Source organism: Schistocerca nitens, chromosome 1 (genome assembly GCF_023898315.1).
Source record: "Schistocerca nitens isolate TAMUIC-IGC-003100 chromosome 1, iqSchNite1.1, whole genome shotgun sequence".
NCBI classification, from domain to species: domain Eukaryota; kingdom Metazoa; phylum Arthropoda; class Insecta; order Orthoptera; family Acrididae; genus Schistocerca; species Schistocerca nitens.
The window spans coordinates 1,168,193,849-1,168,212,524 of NC_064614.1; the positions used below are offsets into that span (position 1 = coordinate 1,168,193,849).

General features: G+C 44.3%; 1 protein-coding gene across 1 annotated transcript in view; it reads left to right on the forward strand.

Annotated features, from left to right (window-relative positions):
* Positions 1-18,676, forward strand: part of LOC126238905 (uncharacterized) — a 37,885-nt gene that overhangs the window by 5,649 nt on the left and 13,560 nt on the right. The window contains exon 2 of the mRNA XM_049947820.1: positions 6,768-7,341. Within this exon, the coding sequence (XP_049803777.1) occupies positions 6,779-7,341 (563 nt within the window). The 5' untranslated portion in view covers positions 6,768-6,778. The remainder of the gene's footprint in view (positions 1-6,767; positions 7,342-18,676) is intronic.

An 18,676-nucleotide genomic window follows, 5' to 3' on the forward strand; every position in this document is an offset into this window, starting at 1 on the left:
GAAATGTTCTCTGTCATGAACCTGAAGCTGATCTTTCAATAGTACTACTTTTTATTTGGTGGCATCAATCTTGTCCGCCATATGTTACCAAAAGATTGTCTCGTTGCATTAAGACACTTACTGAATTCAAAAAACACGCATGATGGTCACAAAAGATTTTGTCAACACTGTACTTAAATTTAACTGAGTTTTTTCTGCTTAATGGCTACCTTCGGTTCATCTAACTTCCGCTGTCGTTCGTCAGATGACAAGTGCGTCATATCGTCTGCCTGGCTGTGTTGCAATCACGAAGCAGTAAGGTTTTCATGGTCATAGTAAGGTGATGGCATATTAAGTACTTTCCAGGGACTTTAAACGATGTGGAAAGTATTCCATTTGGCACTGAACAGTGTTCCTTCTCGCCGGCCGGTGTGGCCAAGCGGTTCTGGGCGCTTCAGTCTGGAACCGCGCGACCGCTACGTCGCAGGTTCGAATCCTGCCTCGAGAATGGATGTGTGTGATGTCCTTAGGTTAGTTAGGTTTAAGTAATTCTAAGTTCTAGGGGACTGATAACCTCAGATGTTAAGTCCCATAGTGCTCAGAGCCATTTGAGCCAGTGTTCCTTCTCCACTTTTTATTTTTCAGACATGTCTGTGAACGCCATAGTAATTCCAATAGTAATTACAGTGCAGAACGTAAATCTAATTTAACGCGAGCAGTGTTGTCGGCAAACTGCTTCGCACCTGACAAGGCGAATGCTTGGCGTCCGGCTGCAGCCTTCCCTGTTCCTCCTCACACCTCAGCGCCGCTCGTGGCAGCGCTCAGAGCTCTAGGCAGGAGCGCAGCCGAAGCGCTCGTGCTAGCAGAGCGTTGTTTGGCCAGGCTTGGTCTAGATGTGTTTCAAGCTGCTTCGTGAGGCACAGGCAAATAACTGTCAGTAATAACTAAGTGCCGAGGTTGAAGCCTTGTTCAGGATACAAACATATGACCTGCCAGAAGGTTCAGGTGTGGTTAGTCTTGCGATAGACGCTGCAGTAAATTCTCTCCCTGCAAGCCTGAAAGCTGTGAGGATTGTATTTCGGCAAAGCAGCTTACCTTCTCCACAAAACATAATATTTTCGTTACCACGAAACTGCACATACCTTTGCGATATATTAGAAAGCCCTACCGCAAATATAAAGTGTACAACAGCTTACCTTTAAAACTGGCACCGCAGCACAGTGCTTACCCCAGTGAAACACTTTTCTACCGCGCGATAGGCTGGAACAGAGATGCAATTCGTATTACATACTTCAGTAACGACAATTCACAATGTTGGTATTTGTTTGACAGTTAAGTAGCAACATGACGATTTTCCCAGCTATGTCTATTTCTCTTTTCTAGTGCACTGTGTTAAGGCACAGATAACACTTTGCAGTTGCTTCAAAACTCCCATAAACTCGTGGATAGAAGGATGGAGTTTGTTGAATTGTCATCTGTTGATATTCTGCTAAATGTATTATCTTCACTTCCATAGTTTCAAGTACGTAGTGTATTAAAAAAGTTAACTGATTGTGACTGCGAGTAATATTATGCAACTCTAAAAATGCACCCCAGAGTGTGCTTTGGAGATAACAATCTTAAAACAAACAAATGTTTCAGAAAGTCTCGGGATTCTGACTGAGGACTGGAATACTCAGAACGAAGCCATAGTTCCATTGTCTTTTGAGACTGTACCTAACATAACCAGTCTTCAGTATTAACGCCTGGAAACTTTCTGTGCCGCCACATGAACTGCAACTTCAAAATCTACAATTAGTGTTTTAGGGTTAAAATTTTTAGTCCACAGACTGAGTACCGTTCCACATACAGTTTTTGATAACATTAAACAAAACGCAACTTACACGTACTCAAAGGTAGTACATAAATGCAACGTATAAAGCTGATGAAGTCTTTTGGTGATACGTAAAATCTCCATCCGCCAATACAGTATGCAACTTACAATTCATAAATTGCAGATTTTGTTCACCAATGAAAATACATTATTTTCCGGCTTTACAAAGCCTGATTTAAGTGCCATAAGGCCTGGAGTACCAGGATGAGTGGGCATATGTTTCCTTCGCGCTCTGTAGAATGATAAATGCAAACCGTCTCTTCTGTATTTCATAGCTAGCTGACACAGATAATCTGCTGGTATTATTTTACTACCTTGTGAAATTAGTCCTTCGCATGCTCTGCTTTTGCAATTATTCCGCGATTAAATAACCCTACCGATTTTGTCTTCATGATCATGGGTGTCTCCTAAATACACTATTTCACACATTTCCGAACTAGTCCGTAAATTTGAGATATAATTCTCCTCCGTGCCACCTACACCCGCCATTTTACGCGGCTTTGTTTCTAAAATTGTCCTTAATAATAAAATCCACTCCACGATTCGTTTATGAAGTACATCCTTAAACGCTTAAAATGACAAGACAAAGATAAATATTCTTAGATACGAGCGTCGAGACAGTCATCCCGCTAGCTAAGTAAAGCAGTAACTTCCGACTAAGTATATGGACGTACCCAGCACACCACCGAACACAACACAACACAACACAACATATAACTTCAACCTTGCTTAGCCCCATGTACAGTAACTTTCGCTTGTGTCCTTAGCCAACAATCAATCTTCCATCTTGCCGCTGAGTCTACCGTCATACGGAGTGGGGTAGAATAAACGCGGAGTTGCATAGCTTATGTGGTAGGTAATTAGGAATTTCATTTAGCGATATTGAAAATTCATCTTCTGCGATAATGAAGTTTTTTGTGAACATAAAAATTAATTTTTCCGGAATTTAAGTTTTTTGCGCATTTGTAACCAAACTTGAGGAAAAACAGGATGGTTATAGTCAAACTTTTGCAATTTGAGAAGTACCCCCTCCCCCCCCCCCCCCCCAAATCAGAAGAGTTATCGTAGTGCAATGAAAGTTTGTAAAAACGTGTGTAAGCACACGCGGCAAATAATAATGAACCGTTGAAGGAAGCACATTTTAATTTCCACATGAGAGGGTAACATTTTTTAATTGCATACCATGTTTACGTTTAAGACAACAAACGTTGCTCACCGTGACGACTATCTGCATTCACTGCAGCCTCTAACCGTGTTAGAGGTAACGTTTCAAGGAATTTCGCCGCACCTTTCGAACGGTGGCCTATGGAACATTCAGCTATCGTGGGCTGACTTATAAGTTCGTGGCGCCCTCCATCAGTAATGCTGGAATTCAATATGGTGTTGGCCCACCCTTATTCTTGATGACAGCTTCCACTCTCGCAGGCATACGTTCAATTAGGTACTGAAAGGTTTCTTGGGGAATGGCAGCCAATTCTTCACGGAGTGCTGCACTGAGGAGAGATATCGATGTTGTTCGGTGAGGCCTGGTACGAAGTCGGCTTCCCAAAACACCCCAGAGGTGTTCTATAGGATTCAAGTCATGACTCTGTGCAGGCCAGTCCATTACAGAGATGTTATTGTCGTGTAGCCACTCCGCCGCAGGCTGAGCGTTAAGAACAGGTGATTGGTCCTGTTGAAAGATGCAATCACCATCCCCGAATAGCTCTTCAACAGTGGGAAGCAATAATTTGCTTAAAATATCAATGCAGACCTGTGTTGTGATAGGGGTGCAAGCCCCCTCCATGGAAAACACGACCACACCGTAAGACCACCGACTTCGAATTCTACTGTTGGCACTACACACACTGGTAGATGACGTTCAGCTGGCATTCGCCAAAACCGACTCCCCGCCATAGGATCACCACATTGTGTACCGTGATTCGTCACTCCACACAACGTTTCTCCACTGTTCAATCGTCCAATGTTCACGCTCCTTACACCAAGCGAGGCGTCGTCTGGCATTTACCAGCATGTGTGGCTTATTAGCAGCTGCTCGACATTGAGATCCAAGTTTACTCACCTCCCGCCTAACTGTCATAGTACTTGCAATGGATCCTAATGCAGTTTGGAATTCCTGTGTGATGGTCTGGATAGATGTCAGCCTATTACAAATTACGACCCTCTTCAACTGTCGGCGTTCTCTGTCATTCAGCAGACGAGGTGGGCTTGTATGCTTTTGTGCTGTACGTATGCTTTCACGTTTCGACTTCACTATCACTTCGGAAACAGTGGGCCTAGGGATGTTCAGGAGTGTGGAAATCTCCCGTACGGATGTATGACACAAGTGACACCCTATCACCTGACCACGTTCGATACATGTGAGTTCCGCGGAGCGCCCCATTCTGCTCTCACAATGTGTAATGGATACTGAGGTCGCTGATATGGAGTAACTGGCAGTAGGTGGCAGCACAATGCACCATAGCAGCACAGTGGACCTAATAGGAAAAAGTATGTATTTGGGCGTGCCCGGACACATAGTGTAGCATGCCAAGGAAAAGAAACTGCATGTAAGTGAAGACATGATTCCGAGGGAGAGAGGCATACTTCCATTTATCCAATGTGCCTTCCAGAATGAGAGTACCATCCAGAAAATGCCACGAAAACATTCGCCAAACCATAACCTTCCGTCGTCCAGTCTGGACTGTTCAGACCATGCTTGCAGGGCGTTTGCTTCAGTCTGATGGAGCGTAAAACGTAATTAATCTGAAAAGTTCACCTGTCGCCACTCTACGGACTTGCAGTTGTGCTATTGGCGTGAAAATTGTAGCCTTCGTCTCCCCTAAACGGTAGTCAGCTTGGTTACATGGGCCAGGCACCTGATGCTCAGGCCCATACGCAGCAACGTTCACTAAACGGTCGGCGAGCAGATACTGTGTAGTCAGTTGCTCAGCAGTTACACGTTTATTGCCCCGGACACAATTCTGCAGCCGTCGTTAATGCCTGTCATCTATGGTCCATGGTGCACCGCAGTAGCATTGGCGCCACTTTTGGATAGTGCCGTTTTGTCATTCATGGTGCCGGCCGCTGAGGCCGAGCGGTTCTAGGCGCATGTATGTGTGTGATGTCCTTAGGTTAGTTAGGTTTAAGTAGTTCTAAGTTCTAGGGGACTGATGACCTCAGGTGTTAAGTCCCATACTGCTCAGAGCCATTTTTTGTCATGCATGGTACACTCTGAATACAGCGGCCCACAAATAGTTGACGAACATAGCTGTCCTGATATCCTTCCTCAACTGCCCTGAAAGCCAATTATAATGCGCGTTTGATATTCAGATAAATTGCTCTCTTTCCACATTACGACCAAGTCTGCAATGTCTTCTGTGTCCCCTGACGATCTGTGATAGTGGTACCCTGTGCAGCCTGTGAATGGATGTTGCACATTGCACATTGATGTCAACATAGACTGTGATCACGTTAATTTGAGTGGACTGTGTGGTAACTTCTGACCTTATGTCGTGTCCTGACATAGATGGGAGCGGGAGAAAAGGGGTTGTCAGTCTGCGCTCCCGAGCGGTACAGAGCAGAATGCAAGAGGACAATTCACAATGAAGGCATTTGATTGTTTTCTTCTATCTGAGCCAATACTGGTGCAGGCATTTACTGGAAATGCAGGTTGTCAGACTTGATAGGGAACTCGTTGTGGAAACACTTGGACAAAGGGTTTTGAAACAGTTGTTTATTCCAGACAGGACTAACACACTGGAGGCTAGTTCTAGGGTTAGAAAAAGCATGAATAACAATTTGCAACAGAAGCCAGTGCAGGAGTCCTAGGATAGATGCTAACCACAGTAGCAAACTCAAGCAGCATCTTAAGGCAACAACTTAGCTGCAAAACAAAACATACTGAATGTGACACTGTTCACTGAGGCACTCCAAGTGAGAGAGCAGACTTACCCGGAGCAAGACCGAACGCGTGGGGGCACTGTTTTTCGCACTTAAAGCCAACCAGCTAATCCCACAAGTCTCTTGCAAGAGTCTTCCAATCACGTTTTAGTTAGGTCCCCTCTACTGCTCCTAAGGCGGGGATGTTAATGCAGTTGCACTACCTAAGTCCGTATTTGGTATCAAAATTGTTCAGCTGAAAGCTAAACGTAATTGCTCTGCAAAATGAGGCTTGCAACATTGTTGTTATACGTCATTTAGCCCCGCCCCTCGGTTTTCCCGGAGCAGGGACTGTTAGGCCAACAGTTTTTTGGCGTTTTCGCTGTCTTTCTAACCCTTGTGAGCCTACTGACGCTGCTGTTCTCAGGGTTGGTATCAAGCTCTCTTTACCGCTAGTAAGTGCTACGGTGGCAACCTACCACAGCATGTAGACGACATATGAAGTTACATGTTAATTCCTTGAAGAGTAACTAGCGCCCTGGGACTGCTTCTGGGAGCGCTGCATTTTCGCAACGCACTTCCCTTACGGTCTACTTCATGTAATAATATCTCTCCTAGTTTCTCTGCCCTCAGCATCGTCTCTGCTTTCGCGCCTTGGAGTGCCTGTCCTCTATTCTCACAGCTTCAAGATAACACCTCAATAGCTAGGAATATTCAATATATTACACTTATCGGTATTGTGCCAGTACACCATTTTGGAAGATTCAGTGTTCGATAGAGACTGAAATGTAGATAGAAACTAAAAAAATGGGATACATTTTGTGCAAAAGAAGTGTTCCAACTGTTAAGGAAATATTGATACTGTGTTACCTAAGAACTGCAGTTATTCACTTATGGCGTCTGTCTGATACAGCAAGAATATCAGGGTGTCGTAATTTACATGTAAAGTACAAATATTACGAACTGTTGCTTCACACAGGTGTCTCTGTGCGTCATATAAATACTGAGAGCGCTGTGTGAGATCAAGGGGCTGATCAGTAACGCTGTGTTCCAGAATCACCCGCAATGGAATCCGTTACCAAGGTTGAGGAAACTGCAGCTGTCGACCTAGACGCCTTACTGGACGCTGGGGAGGGCCCCATGGTGACTCTTGTGGCAGGAGAGACGCGGCTGGTGGCGCGCAGGGCCGTCCTGGCAGCGAGGAGCCCCGTCTTCAGCGCAATGTTCAGCCACGACACGCTCGAGTCCAGCAGCAATGAGGTCACCATAACAGACGTGGAGGGTCCGGTGCTAAGAGAGCTACTGGCCTACTGCCACACACTGAAGACTCCACATCTGTCCAGCATGACTCCCCAAGTTCTGGCAGCAGCAGATAAATACGATTTGTCGGCATTGAAGACAGAGTGTGAGCAGCAGATGGCTTCTCTGTTGACTGTGGAGTCAGCAGCGGCCACAGCGGTGCTCGCTGTCAGGCACTCGTGCCCTAGCCTCACGCAAGCCGCCGTCGCCTTCATAAAGGCCAACTTCCAGGTGCTGGCCACTCAGGGTTGGGCCAATGCTGTGCACAACCAGCCCAAGGATGTGGTCGAAGTGTGTTGGCTACTCGGGCAGCCACCAACAGAAATCAGGTAAGCACAAGCATAAGAAGAAGATGCTTATCTGTGTTTTACAGCGCTAGGTGTGTGTGTGTGTGTTCTGTTGTGTGTGTGTGTTCTGTTGTGTGTGTGTGTGTTCTGTTGTGTGTGTGTGTTCTGTTCTGTGTGTGTGTGTTCTGTTCTGTGTGTGTGTGTTCTGTTCTGTGTGTGTGTGTGTTCTGTTCTGTGTGTGTGTGTTCTGTTCTGTGTGTGTGTGTTCTGTTCTGTGTGTGTGTGTTCTGTTCTGTGTGTGTGTGTTCTGTTCTGTGTGTGTGTGTGTGTGTTCTGTTCTGTGTGTGTGTGTGTGTGTTCTGTTCTGTGTGTGTGTGTGTGTGTTCTGTTCTGTGTGTGTGTGTGTGTGTTCTGTTCTGTGTGTGTGTGTGTGTGTGTGTTCTGTTCTGTGTGTGTGTGTGTGTGTGTGTGTTCTGTTCTGTGTGTGTGTGTGTGTGTGTTCTGTGTGTGTGTGTGTGTGTGTGTGTGTGTGTTCTGTTGTGTGTGTGTGTTCTGTTGTGTGTGTGTGTTCTGTTGTGTGTGTGTGTTCTGTTGTGTGTGTGTGTGTGTGTGTGTGTGTGTGTGTGTTTGTAAGCCTACAATGTTTACCATTGAATTAAGTAGATGTGTTTGTGCTGGGAAATATCCCTTCAGTGAAGACTACAAAATTCATCTGGTGATAGCTCACAAACCTTTTGTTGCCTTTTCGTGACTGGTACAACAGATCTATGAACTGAAATGTTTGTTAAGAGATAAATAAGCTAACAAAATCTTTGGAAGAGCCAAATATTTTGTAACATCAAGAACTGCTTTGATCTCTAAGCAATTCATCATTACTTGCAGTAGCTAGTTCATTTAAACCATTTGTGTATGTAGGTTTTGGCATTATGCCTGTTCTGAGAAAAAAAGATATGTTGACTGTGTTCTCGGCAGGAGACGTTCTTGTTGTGAGTACACAGGTGTGCTACCCAGCAGGGAAACACACAGTAACCTCTGCAGATTGTACTCGAGCAGGCGAGTGCTCGGGATTTTTTGTGCCTGATGTATAGCTCATCACAACTCTCTCGACGAAAAGTTGCATCTAGTAGTTTGCTGTCACAGTTGCTACTGATGAGATACTTCTGACTGGTATTAAGCTGGATAACGAGAAGTCGAAAATGAAGAGTATGTCGCTCCTCACTAGCACCAGGAACATAACAGTATGCCGCAATATGAGACAATGAGAGCAGCAATGTATCTACAAGTTATCATGCCCTGATGTAAATGGTGACATGTCGCAAATTCAGACTTCCTCCCTTCACTCAGTTCCATGTCTCACAGTACACATTCAACAGCCAGGTGGACACCTTTGAGCAGGCAGGTGAAACTCTGCATCTGCATCTGTCAGCAGCGTTGCTTCTGCCAGCCCCAGCTTCAACAAACATCTCATGGGAAGCCAACAAATGTGGGCAGCCATGAGTTGGTGATAGCACTTTCTACTTATGATCACGATGTACTTTTCAATGTATTCAAAATATCATACATCCTGCCTCAGTGCGCCTACCACTGTGCAGGATAGTCTTACAACTTTGCTGCCTGTTGCATTATTTGTTTCTATTTTCTTACTGTATCCCATCAGTTTTCGTAGTTAAATTATTTTGTTAACCCTGATCGGTACAGGGGGAATTTTACATCAAACTCCAAAGAGTCAGGTTACATACAGCAGATATCTAGTAGGCAAGGTACTGTAAGCACATATGCTCATACGCTCTGTGTTCACCCACAACACCCTCATGACATCACAGCAACACCGAAGCTTTGAGCAGCGTCAACACAATACTGGGTCTTCTTACCACATTTCTCTGTTAGGGAGTGTCCTAGTAATGGTGCTGTAGTAGGTACTCATTTCTGTAACAGTGATGCTGTGTACAGAAGCAGATGACGAACCTCGGCGCCCCTGTCTTGCATGAAGTTTTCTATGGTGCTAGTAATAACCTTCCAGTGAATGCCACAAACTTAGCCCAGACAGGTTGCTCATGTTATATTGTAGGGATGTGACTCCGCCTGGGTCTCGACTTTTTCACCGTTTCAAAGTGAAATGAAGGACGAGAGATTGGGTTCAATGTCCGTTCCACTTCCTCCCTTACATCTTGAAGCGTCTGGATTTTTTGCTCTCCATGCAATCAAAGTGCCTCCTGAACTTCCTCTCTCACTATCTGACGAATAACACTTGTGAAATCAGTTCCTTCCTCCGCCACAGTCATCGATTCGACGTTTGGAAGCCGTTCAAACTTCTTGCGTGTAATTCTTTTTGATGCATTGTCTGGATATACTGTCACCATTTTATGAAGTCGTCAGCTGTCGGAACCTCCTTCAGGAGTAGAGCTTGATACATGTCCTCAGCAATACCCTTCATGAGATGTGCAACCTTATCTTCCTCCTTCAGTCTAACTTCCGCTATTTTACACTGCTCCAAGACGTCTTGAAGGTAGGATGCTGTAGTTTCTCTTGGACGCTGTGCCCTGAACTTTAGTTTATCTTCAGCCTTGCACTTCTGTCGTTGTTTCGCCGAAATACTTGCGCAGTTCCGCCTGGAATACTGCCCAGCTTGTGAACTTATCCTCGTTGTTCCTATACCATTGCTTGGCAGTGCCCTCCAAGTAGAAAAATACGTTAGCCAAACACACGGTGCCATCCCATTTGTTAAATTAAGCTATACGCTCATATACCCTCTGCCACTTCTTTGGATCTTGGCCATCGTCACCAGAGAACCCGGAAGGATGTCTCATGGGGTGGCACACAGTTGCTGTCATCCTAACGTCCTCGTCTTCTTCTGTCTCCGATAGACTGCGATGTGTTGAATATGGCTCGAACTCAAGTTTCTCGCCACGTTAACGGCGGCTCTGTCGTGGCCTGATTGGAGCCACTGTCGTCGATAACGTGCGCTATCGTAAGTTCCAATACCCAACGTCGCCACCAGAATGTCACTTAGAAGAAGGTGTAATTAGATTAATGACGAACACTAACTTCACTTAACGAATGTTTATTCAGCACTTGCAGATAAAAGAGCGTGGAGCGAACTGCCTCCGGCCAGAACACAAACAGTAATACACAGCTACAGAACATTCCAGTACAATGATTCATGACATTTGTGGATACTTGTAGAATGTACTCGAACCGAATATAGAAATTAAAATTCTACAGTCCATGTGAGTTTTGAACATACGACCCTTCATGCAACAGTTTAGTGTTATATCCACTACATCACGGTGCTAGTTTGAATGGAATCCTCAGTGTAAGAGTCCTTATCGCATCCCAGACCGAGTCTAATTCGAAGGCATTTTCGCCAACATGGTCTCTGGGGTCTCTTAAGGGTGGGGAACCGAACCCAGTCCACAGAAGGTCCCAGTTTTCTTTGTGAAGTTTGTTTTTTACCGTCTTGAATTGTAAATCACTCTGTAGGCCTTAGTAGTAAATCAGTAATTTATCAGATTATAATCGCTAGTTCTCTGTCGTGAGGTGACTTCCCAATGAACATACCTACAAGCTGAGACACTCGTAAATGTAGCGTCTACATTGGAGATTTCTCACGCCCTGTTCTGGTAAGTAGGTGTATTTCCAGAATGATTGTGCACATACACTGACGACTCAAAACATTATGTCCGCAGCCCACTATTAGGTTGAATGCCTCCTGATGCTGTAGCGGGCATGTGGCGAAGTAAGAGAATAATTTCAGCGGAACAGAGATGAAGGGGAAGCCATTATAGCGAAGATTCGGGCCCCAAATGCGCAAATCCACTGATACAAGCCTTTTTGACAAAGGGACCATTGTTGTGGCACTGCGGCTGCAAACGGGAATCTCTGAGAAGGCGAAGGTGGTCGCCTGTTCGCCTACTTCTGTCGTGAGCACCTGTGGAAAGTGGTTGAAGGATGGTGTAACGAGGAGTAGGCTGTATGGTTTTGGACGACTTCGTATCTTCACGAAACGTAGAGGCCGGAGGATCCCTCCTGTGTAACTCTAGACAGGTAGCAATCTGTGGTAGGTCTGACGACACAGTGCTGGTGCAGGCACAAGTGTCTCGGAGCACATCGTTCAAAGGCCATCGTCGAACATGGAGCTCCACGTCACATGACCCCTACGTATTCCTGTGTTGACCAAACGACATAGTTAGTTAAGATTGCAGAGGGCACAGCATCACAGAGTATTCACCGCGGACCAATAGAAACATATGGCCTGTCGAATAAATCGCATTTCTTGTTAAAACAGGTCGATGGTTGGGTCCTTACTCTGACATCCAGACACGAAACGTGCACTGAACCACAGATGCCTTGTGTGAAGAGGTAGATCGAGTTGGGCTTCCACTAGATTTGTAATGGTAATAAAAGGCATCATGATGGCTGTGAAATACTTGAACATTACGGACCACCTTCATCGCTTCATGCTTGAAGTCTCACCGTCAGGTAATGACATCTTCCAGCAGGATAACCGTCTGTGTTGCAAAGTCAGAATCGTGCTTCAGTGAAACAACACTGTCTTGTCCAGATAATGTGTCTGTCATGTATCCATTGGAACACACATCGGGAGCCAGCTGTGTGCCAGTAGACAGCCGTCTTTTACTTTGCAGGAATTGCTTCACCCGGGCGTAGACATCTGGTGCCACATACGAGAGTAATCCCAAAAGTAACGTCTCCTAATTGTTATAACTACATAGACCTGTTTATTTCTACAGTGGTTTACATCAGTCTACAGCTCGAACATTGAGCAATTTTTCTATATAATCACCATTTCTACCGATGCATTTATGTAGACGCTGTTGCAGTTTTTGCATGCCCCGCCACCGTGCTGTTCAGAAAGTTATGAATCTCTTCTTTCACCTCGTCGTCGGAGCTGAATCGCTTTCCGGCCAAATGTTCTTTTAACCTAGGGAACAGGTGATAGTCACTGGGCGCCAAGTGAGGACTATAGGGTGGTTGGGTCATTATGTTCCACTGAAACTGTTGCAGGAGAGCTACGGTTTGTCGAGCGATGTGTGGGCGAGCATTGTCGTGGAGAATGTGTACGCCGGTTCTTAATTGCCCGTTTGAGTTTAACAGTCTCACAGTGCCTGTCAGCGTTAATTGTGGTCCCAGTGGGCATAAAGTCGACCAACAATACCCCTTTCCGATCCCAAAAAACGGTTGTCATGACTTTTACCGGCAGACACCATTTGCTTGAAATTCCGCGGCTTTGGCGAAGAAGAATGCCGCCACTGGCGTGATTGTTGCTTGGTCTCAGGTGTAAAGTGGTATGCCCACGTTTCGTCACTCGTGACAATTGAGTCCATAAAGTTGTCCTGTTCGGCTGCAAGGCGGTGAAGAAATGCACGGAAAGCATCGACTCGTTGCCACATGTGGTCCTCAGTCAGCATGCGAGGCACCCATCTTGCGCACACCTTCCTGTAGTTCAATCTTTCCGTTAAAATTCTGTGAGCGGTGCTTCGGGAAACCTCAGGAACCAACATGCAGAGATGATCCAGTGTGATCCGCCGATCTTCACGCACGCTTTACTCAACCTTCAACACTGTCTCCTCAGAAATTGATGGTCTCCCGCTCCTCTGTTCGTCGTGAATTTCGGACTGACCAGCTGCAAACACTCTACACCACTTACGAACATTTATGACATCCATACACGACTCACCGTACACTTCCGTCAATTGGCGATGGATTTCAATCGGTGCAGTGGCCTTTGCGTTCAAAAACCGAATAATTGCGCGCAATTCGCACTTGGCGGTAACATCAAACGGAAGCTCTATTCTCAACGGCTGCCAAGCCAAGACTGAGCCCGTCAGAGCGACGTGTGCATGTTTACACATAGCGCGTGAAGCACTCTTCATAACAGTGTGACCAACTGCCACACGAACATAGTTCTGTATTTATAAAAAAAAATAGAGACCTTACCTTTGGGATTACCCTCGTACTTCAATGACTTGTAGAAGCCATGGCAATCAGAATCTCTGTTGTACTGTCATTGAAAAGTCGAACAACACGCTGTTAAACATGTGTTCATAATGTTTTGGCTCATCGGTGTAAAACTGCAGCTCGAGAACAGCCTCTAATTCATGGTCCCTATCACATAGTGTTGCACTGCGACACGACACAGATTTAGCATCTGCTTGAAGAACAGTTACAATTAGCTTAACATAACGTGTCTGAAATGTGTGCGTTAGCTTTTCAATGTGTGTAAATATTTCATTACTGGAAGCACATGGTGAGAGTAAATCCAGTGGTATCTGCGTTAATATCTTGTACTATTACGGCATGATCTTGATACAACTGACGGAGTTTTGTGACTTCTGGTCACCTGTTGGCAACTACTACAGCTGCCATCGAGGATCTCCTCTTCGCTATGGTTTACGCTGTTTAGGCGTGTTGGAGATTCTTCCTTGGTGCAGAGTGCGCTTCCTGCACTCATTGAATTTCTCTTCTTCCGTAGGCTTCTGTAATTCGTGTAGCAGCGTCAGGATGCTCTTTGTGTTCAATTGTGGTGATCGTAACGACTGATTGCTGGGTTGTGAGTGAGTATGAAAGAAACAACGCAGACATGACTTTCTATGATCAAATGCCATGCATTGATATGTGATAAGATTTGTTTAATTTTTTTTTGGGATTTGAGGTCCACCAGTTACGCAAAACACGGGTTATCTCAGTTCCCAAACATGTTTCGGCACCACTGTGCCATCATCAGTGGGTTTTCGTCTTTATCTATTCTTTAAATTTGGTGAGAATGAATTTTATGGGCCACTTTTGTGTTAATTATTACAGGTAGCTTGTCATGATGCGGAGAATGGAAGTGCTTGCCACACGAAAACATGACAAGCTACCTGTAATAATTAAGACAAGTGGCCCAGAAAATTCATGCTCACCAAATTTAAAGAATAAATAAAAACGAAAACCCACTGATGATGGCACAGTAGTGCCAAAACGTGTTTGGGTACTGAGAAAAACGGTTGTTTTGCGTAACTGGTGGACGTCAAATCCCAAAGATTTCAACTGCAAACACGGCCAATACAAGGAGCTGCAAATCAAAAGATGGATATCTGTTTGTAAAGTTGTTGTAAATCAGATTCTGCTTTTTTGCATGCGTTTTGGCTGAGTGCGTTACGCTTGCCTGTGCAAAGATGGAAGAGTCACTGTTTTTAACTGAATTCGGGGAAAGTGAAGATAACGAAATCTCACTTGGGTGGCACACACGCACTAGACGCCTTAAGATGTGTGTAGAGTAACCAGCTTCTCTGTTCCATAGAAACTTAACGTATAACTATAGCTATCATACAAACGTTGAGGGTCTATTTGTGTTTTATTCTTCTAGAAAGATATAGGATTAATCACTTTGGGTGGCAACGTCCAGCATTCGTTTTCAGTTGACAGAAAGAGATGGCATTTCAGCAGAGCTGTCTGTCTGAATGGCGACATCAAACAGCTGTCTTTTTGCTAAGCACGTGCAAGGCCTTTTTAAATTTACAGCCAGTAGTTCTTCTCTTAACCGCTTAGATGGCGATTTACGCTTCCTAGATTTGAGTCCAGTATTTTCTGTATCAGCTAGTTCATTCATGGACGGAGTACTAAGTTAGTGTAATTCTAAGTAGTCAGTCCTCTGCCAGTATTGTCAATAGCATTTATTAAGTAAGACAAATCCTATTGTTCACTGTGCGTTTTCCCCTGCTTTTTCCAGGGTAGGCAGACAGCTAGACTTCCTTCACTGTCTTTTTCCCACAGGTCCCACATATTATCTTAGCCGAAATACAGAACACACACACGTCCATAACCAAAGCACTTCAGACGTGTAATTATCATAAAGTAATCGTCAACAGATACTGCAGGAGACTTCCGTTGTTCAACCAATCTCTTTCTCGTAACAGTAGACACTTATGCCACGTGATGTAACGTGGCTTTTCCTCTGACGCATTTCATAAATGAAAGGGAAAAATCATTAAAATCTTCTCGACCCATTTCTCTGTCAAAAATTAGCTCGTATATATCTGTAATTGGGCATGCTAGTAGGAATTTCGTAAAGGGTGACCGACGGGCTATTTTTCTACAGTGGCTCACAGTTGACCTGAGTTTTTAAATTCTCATGTTCGACTAATGTTTTGCAGTCCTGTATATGGGCCACATACCCTGTTAAGACGTTCTTAGTAGAATGAATTCTGTTTTTAGTTTCTCATTTTGTGGATCTGCAACTTTAGAGGCGGCTTCCCTGATTATCTTGGTGGTTTTCCTCATTTTTAGTTTTAATAAATACCATCATACGAGGTATATGAGAAAAGTAACGAGACGAATTTTTTTGGCTACCAAAGCTTTTATTTTTGTTAAAGGTATTGTGCCCTTCAAAGTAATTCCCTCCGGCAGTTATTCACCAGCGGAGTCGTTGTTTCCAGTCTTGTTAGCAGCGCAGAAAGGCTTCAAATGCTAAGACATTTAACATGTCGGTCACATACATTTGAATGTTCGTCAGAGTCCCGAAATGAGTGCTTTTAAGATATTTTTCAATTTCTGGGAAAGAAAAGTCAGGACAACTCAGATCCGGTGGATATGGGGGCTGTGGAACAGTGCCTTCAAGTGGCTGTGTGACATGGGGCGTTTTCATGGTGCAGCATCCACTTGTCTGCAACGTCTAGTCTCACTTAATTCACCCCTTTCCTGATACTTAAGGATGCCTTCACAAACTCTTAGCTGACAATCTGTCCTATAGGAACAAATTCTTCATGCATGATACCTCTACTATCAATAAAGCAAATAACCATAGAAGTTAGCCTTGACAGTACAAGCTTGCGATCTTTAACAAATTGAGTTATTTTAAAAACACTGGTAACAACCTCGCCAAATAAAATTTTTCACCCACAGCCTGAAGGACTAATATAGAAAACAAGCTAAGACTGAAATAAAAGAGCCGGCCGAAGTGGCCGTGCGGTTAAAGGCGCTGCAGTCTGGAACCTCAAGACCGCTACGGTCGCAGGTTCGAATCCTGCCTCCGGCATGGATGTTTGTGATGTCCTTAGGTTAGTTAGGTTTAACTAGTTCTAAGTTCTAGGGGACTAATAACATCAGCAGTTGAGTCCCATAGTGCTCAGAGCCATTTGAACCATTTTTTGAAATAAAAGAAATCCCAAAGCACAACCCCAGAAGGGCAGTTTTTTTTAAAAAATCAACAACCATTAACGCCTGAAGGGTTGTTTTAAAAAAAATATCACTGCCGCAACGAATACCACCTGAACGGCTGATTTTTTTTTAAATGCAAGTAATAACGGATAACTCCTGAAGGGCTGATTGTAAGAAATACCAACCTGAAGGACCAATTAAGAAATGCAATTAAAACAATTAACTAGTATTTGAAAAGTTTGTTTTGAAAAGTCAGTTTTGAAACAGGCCTGAAGGGCTATCTTAAACGCACAATATTTGACAACAAGGTATATGAATAATTAACAAGACACTTTAAGCAGAATCGAAAGATTTAACAAAGAAATCAGTCATAAGTAGGCTTCAAAATTTCCACAGATTAGTTACAATCGGCAATAAAATAACTGAAGATTTGGTTCTCAATTCTAAATCAGTGTGATCTCCTTTAAATTTGGCTCATTTATGACCTGACCCGTACACTACAGACGGCTCGCAAACCACAAGTTCAGCCTGGGAATGTCCACAAGTCTACAACAGGCTAAAACATCCAGTTACCATCCGGTACTGACAAATATAGTAACAGAAATGAGAACCTAGCCAGATAACATCATTTAAAACTTCCGGGCTGAATTGCCGTGGTCCATATATAAAACTACTTCTCCTTCCTGACGTTTCGTTGCCTACTGCGGGCATCTTCCAAGGTGAGTCGGCGACTGGCTGCTAGGCGCTGGAGGTCTCGCTTATATAGAGCGCTTGGATGGCGCCACCACTCATCACGTGCTTTCGGCTTTAAAACTATCTCTGGCTATTGCCATCTCTCTCGATTACAGATAATCTATTGTCACTTCGTTGGTAAAAAAGTCGACCGCCGTATCTTGTCTAGTTTTAATCTTCCTTTTTTTATTAAAATTATTTTCGTGCTTGTAGATCTCTATAGCTTCTCTATACAAGCGGGTGTAATAATGTGAGGTCCTAGCAAAACACATTGGTAGTCCTGTTGGTAACATAAGGCCCTAACTAAATCTAAGGACTTGAACGAGGCAAGAATAATAGTTGCTACTAATCTCTGGGACCACTGAAGGAGGATACGAAGAAAACAGGTTTCGCATGTAGTGGATGAGGTAATTGTGAAATTCCATGACATGAAAAGGGCTTCTTTGAAAGCTGACCAACCTTCCATTTCTACGATTATAGTACGTAAGTTAAAGTGTTTTCTAGAGGACCCGCTGCAATCGCTGTTGACGATTAAGCTGCCAGATACCGCACTACATTTACCAAATAAAAAACATAGGCGTAAACCCAGTATCGAACCATCGACCTGCTGCATACTAACCCAAAAGACTATCCACTGCATCAGCCGTACAGTAGGAGGACTGTGTGCTCACGAAGATACTTACCATACATGTGGTTACAGTGTTGCCAAATCGCCACTCTTTAACGTCCTTTTTCTGCCGGATGTACTCGCCGGATGAAATTTTGTGAATTTTTTTTTTTTTAATCGCTGGCATATGAGGAGTTACGCTGCGAAGCCCGAATGCGCGAATTTCACTTCACTCTGTATATTGTGTTCAGGAAGCTGAGGCAGACTTGCAGGAATAGATATGAAGGGCGTTCAGTGTGTAATGGAACTCTTCTTTTTTCTAAATGCAGGTTGGTTTTATTCAGAATTCCAATACACCATATTATTTACCATTCTTATGGCTACTAAACCCTCTTTTTCACCATAACCTCCGTTCAGTGCGATGGCCTTAAGCCACCTTACTGGGAGGGTCTGTATGCACGCATGGTATCACTCCTCTGGTCGACATTGGAGTCAGTTTCTTGCTGCATCAACAACCTCCCCATCGTCCATGTACTGCTTCTCACAGAGATCCTCGTTTATTGTGCCAAAGAGAGGGAAGTGGAAAGGTGGGAGACCCGGGCTGTAGGGTGGATGAGGAAGAATAGTGCAATGCAGTTCTATGAGCCCCTGTCCAGTGCGTCAGCTCGTGTGAGGCCTTACGTTGTCGAGGAGGAGGAGGAGGAGGAGGAGCTTGTTTGCATTTTTGTGTCACTGAAGAATTCCCGAGGGTAGCACAATATGCTTCAGAGTTGATCGCTGCACTATGAAGGAGGACATCAAACAGTGTAACACTTCAGAATCGCGGAAGTCCGTCACCATGACTTTACGAGCTTAGGGTGCGGCTTTGATCTTTCACTTTGC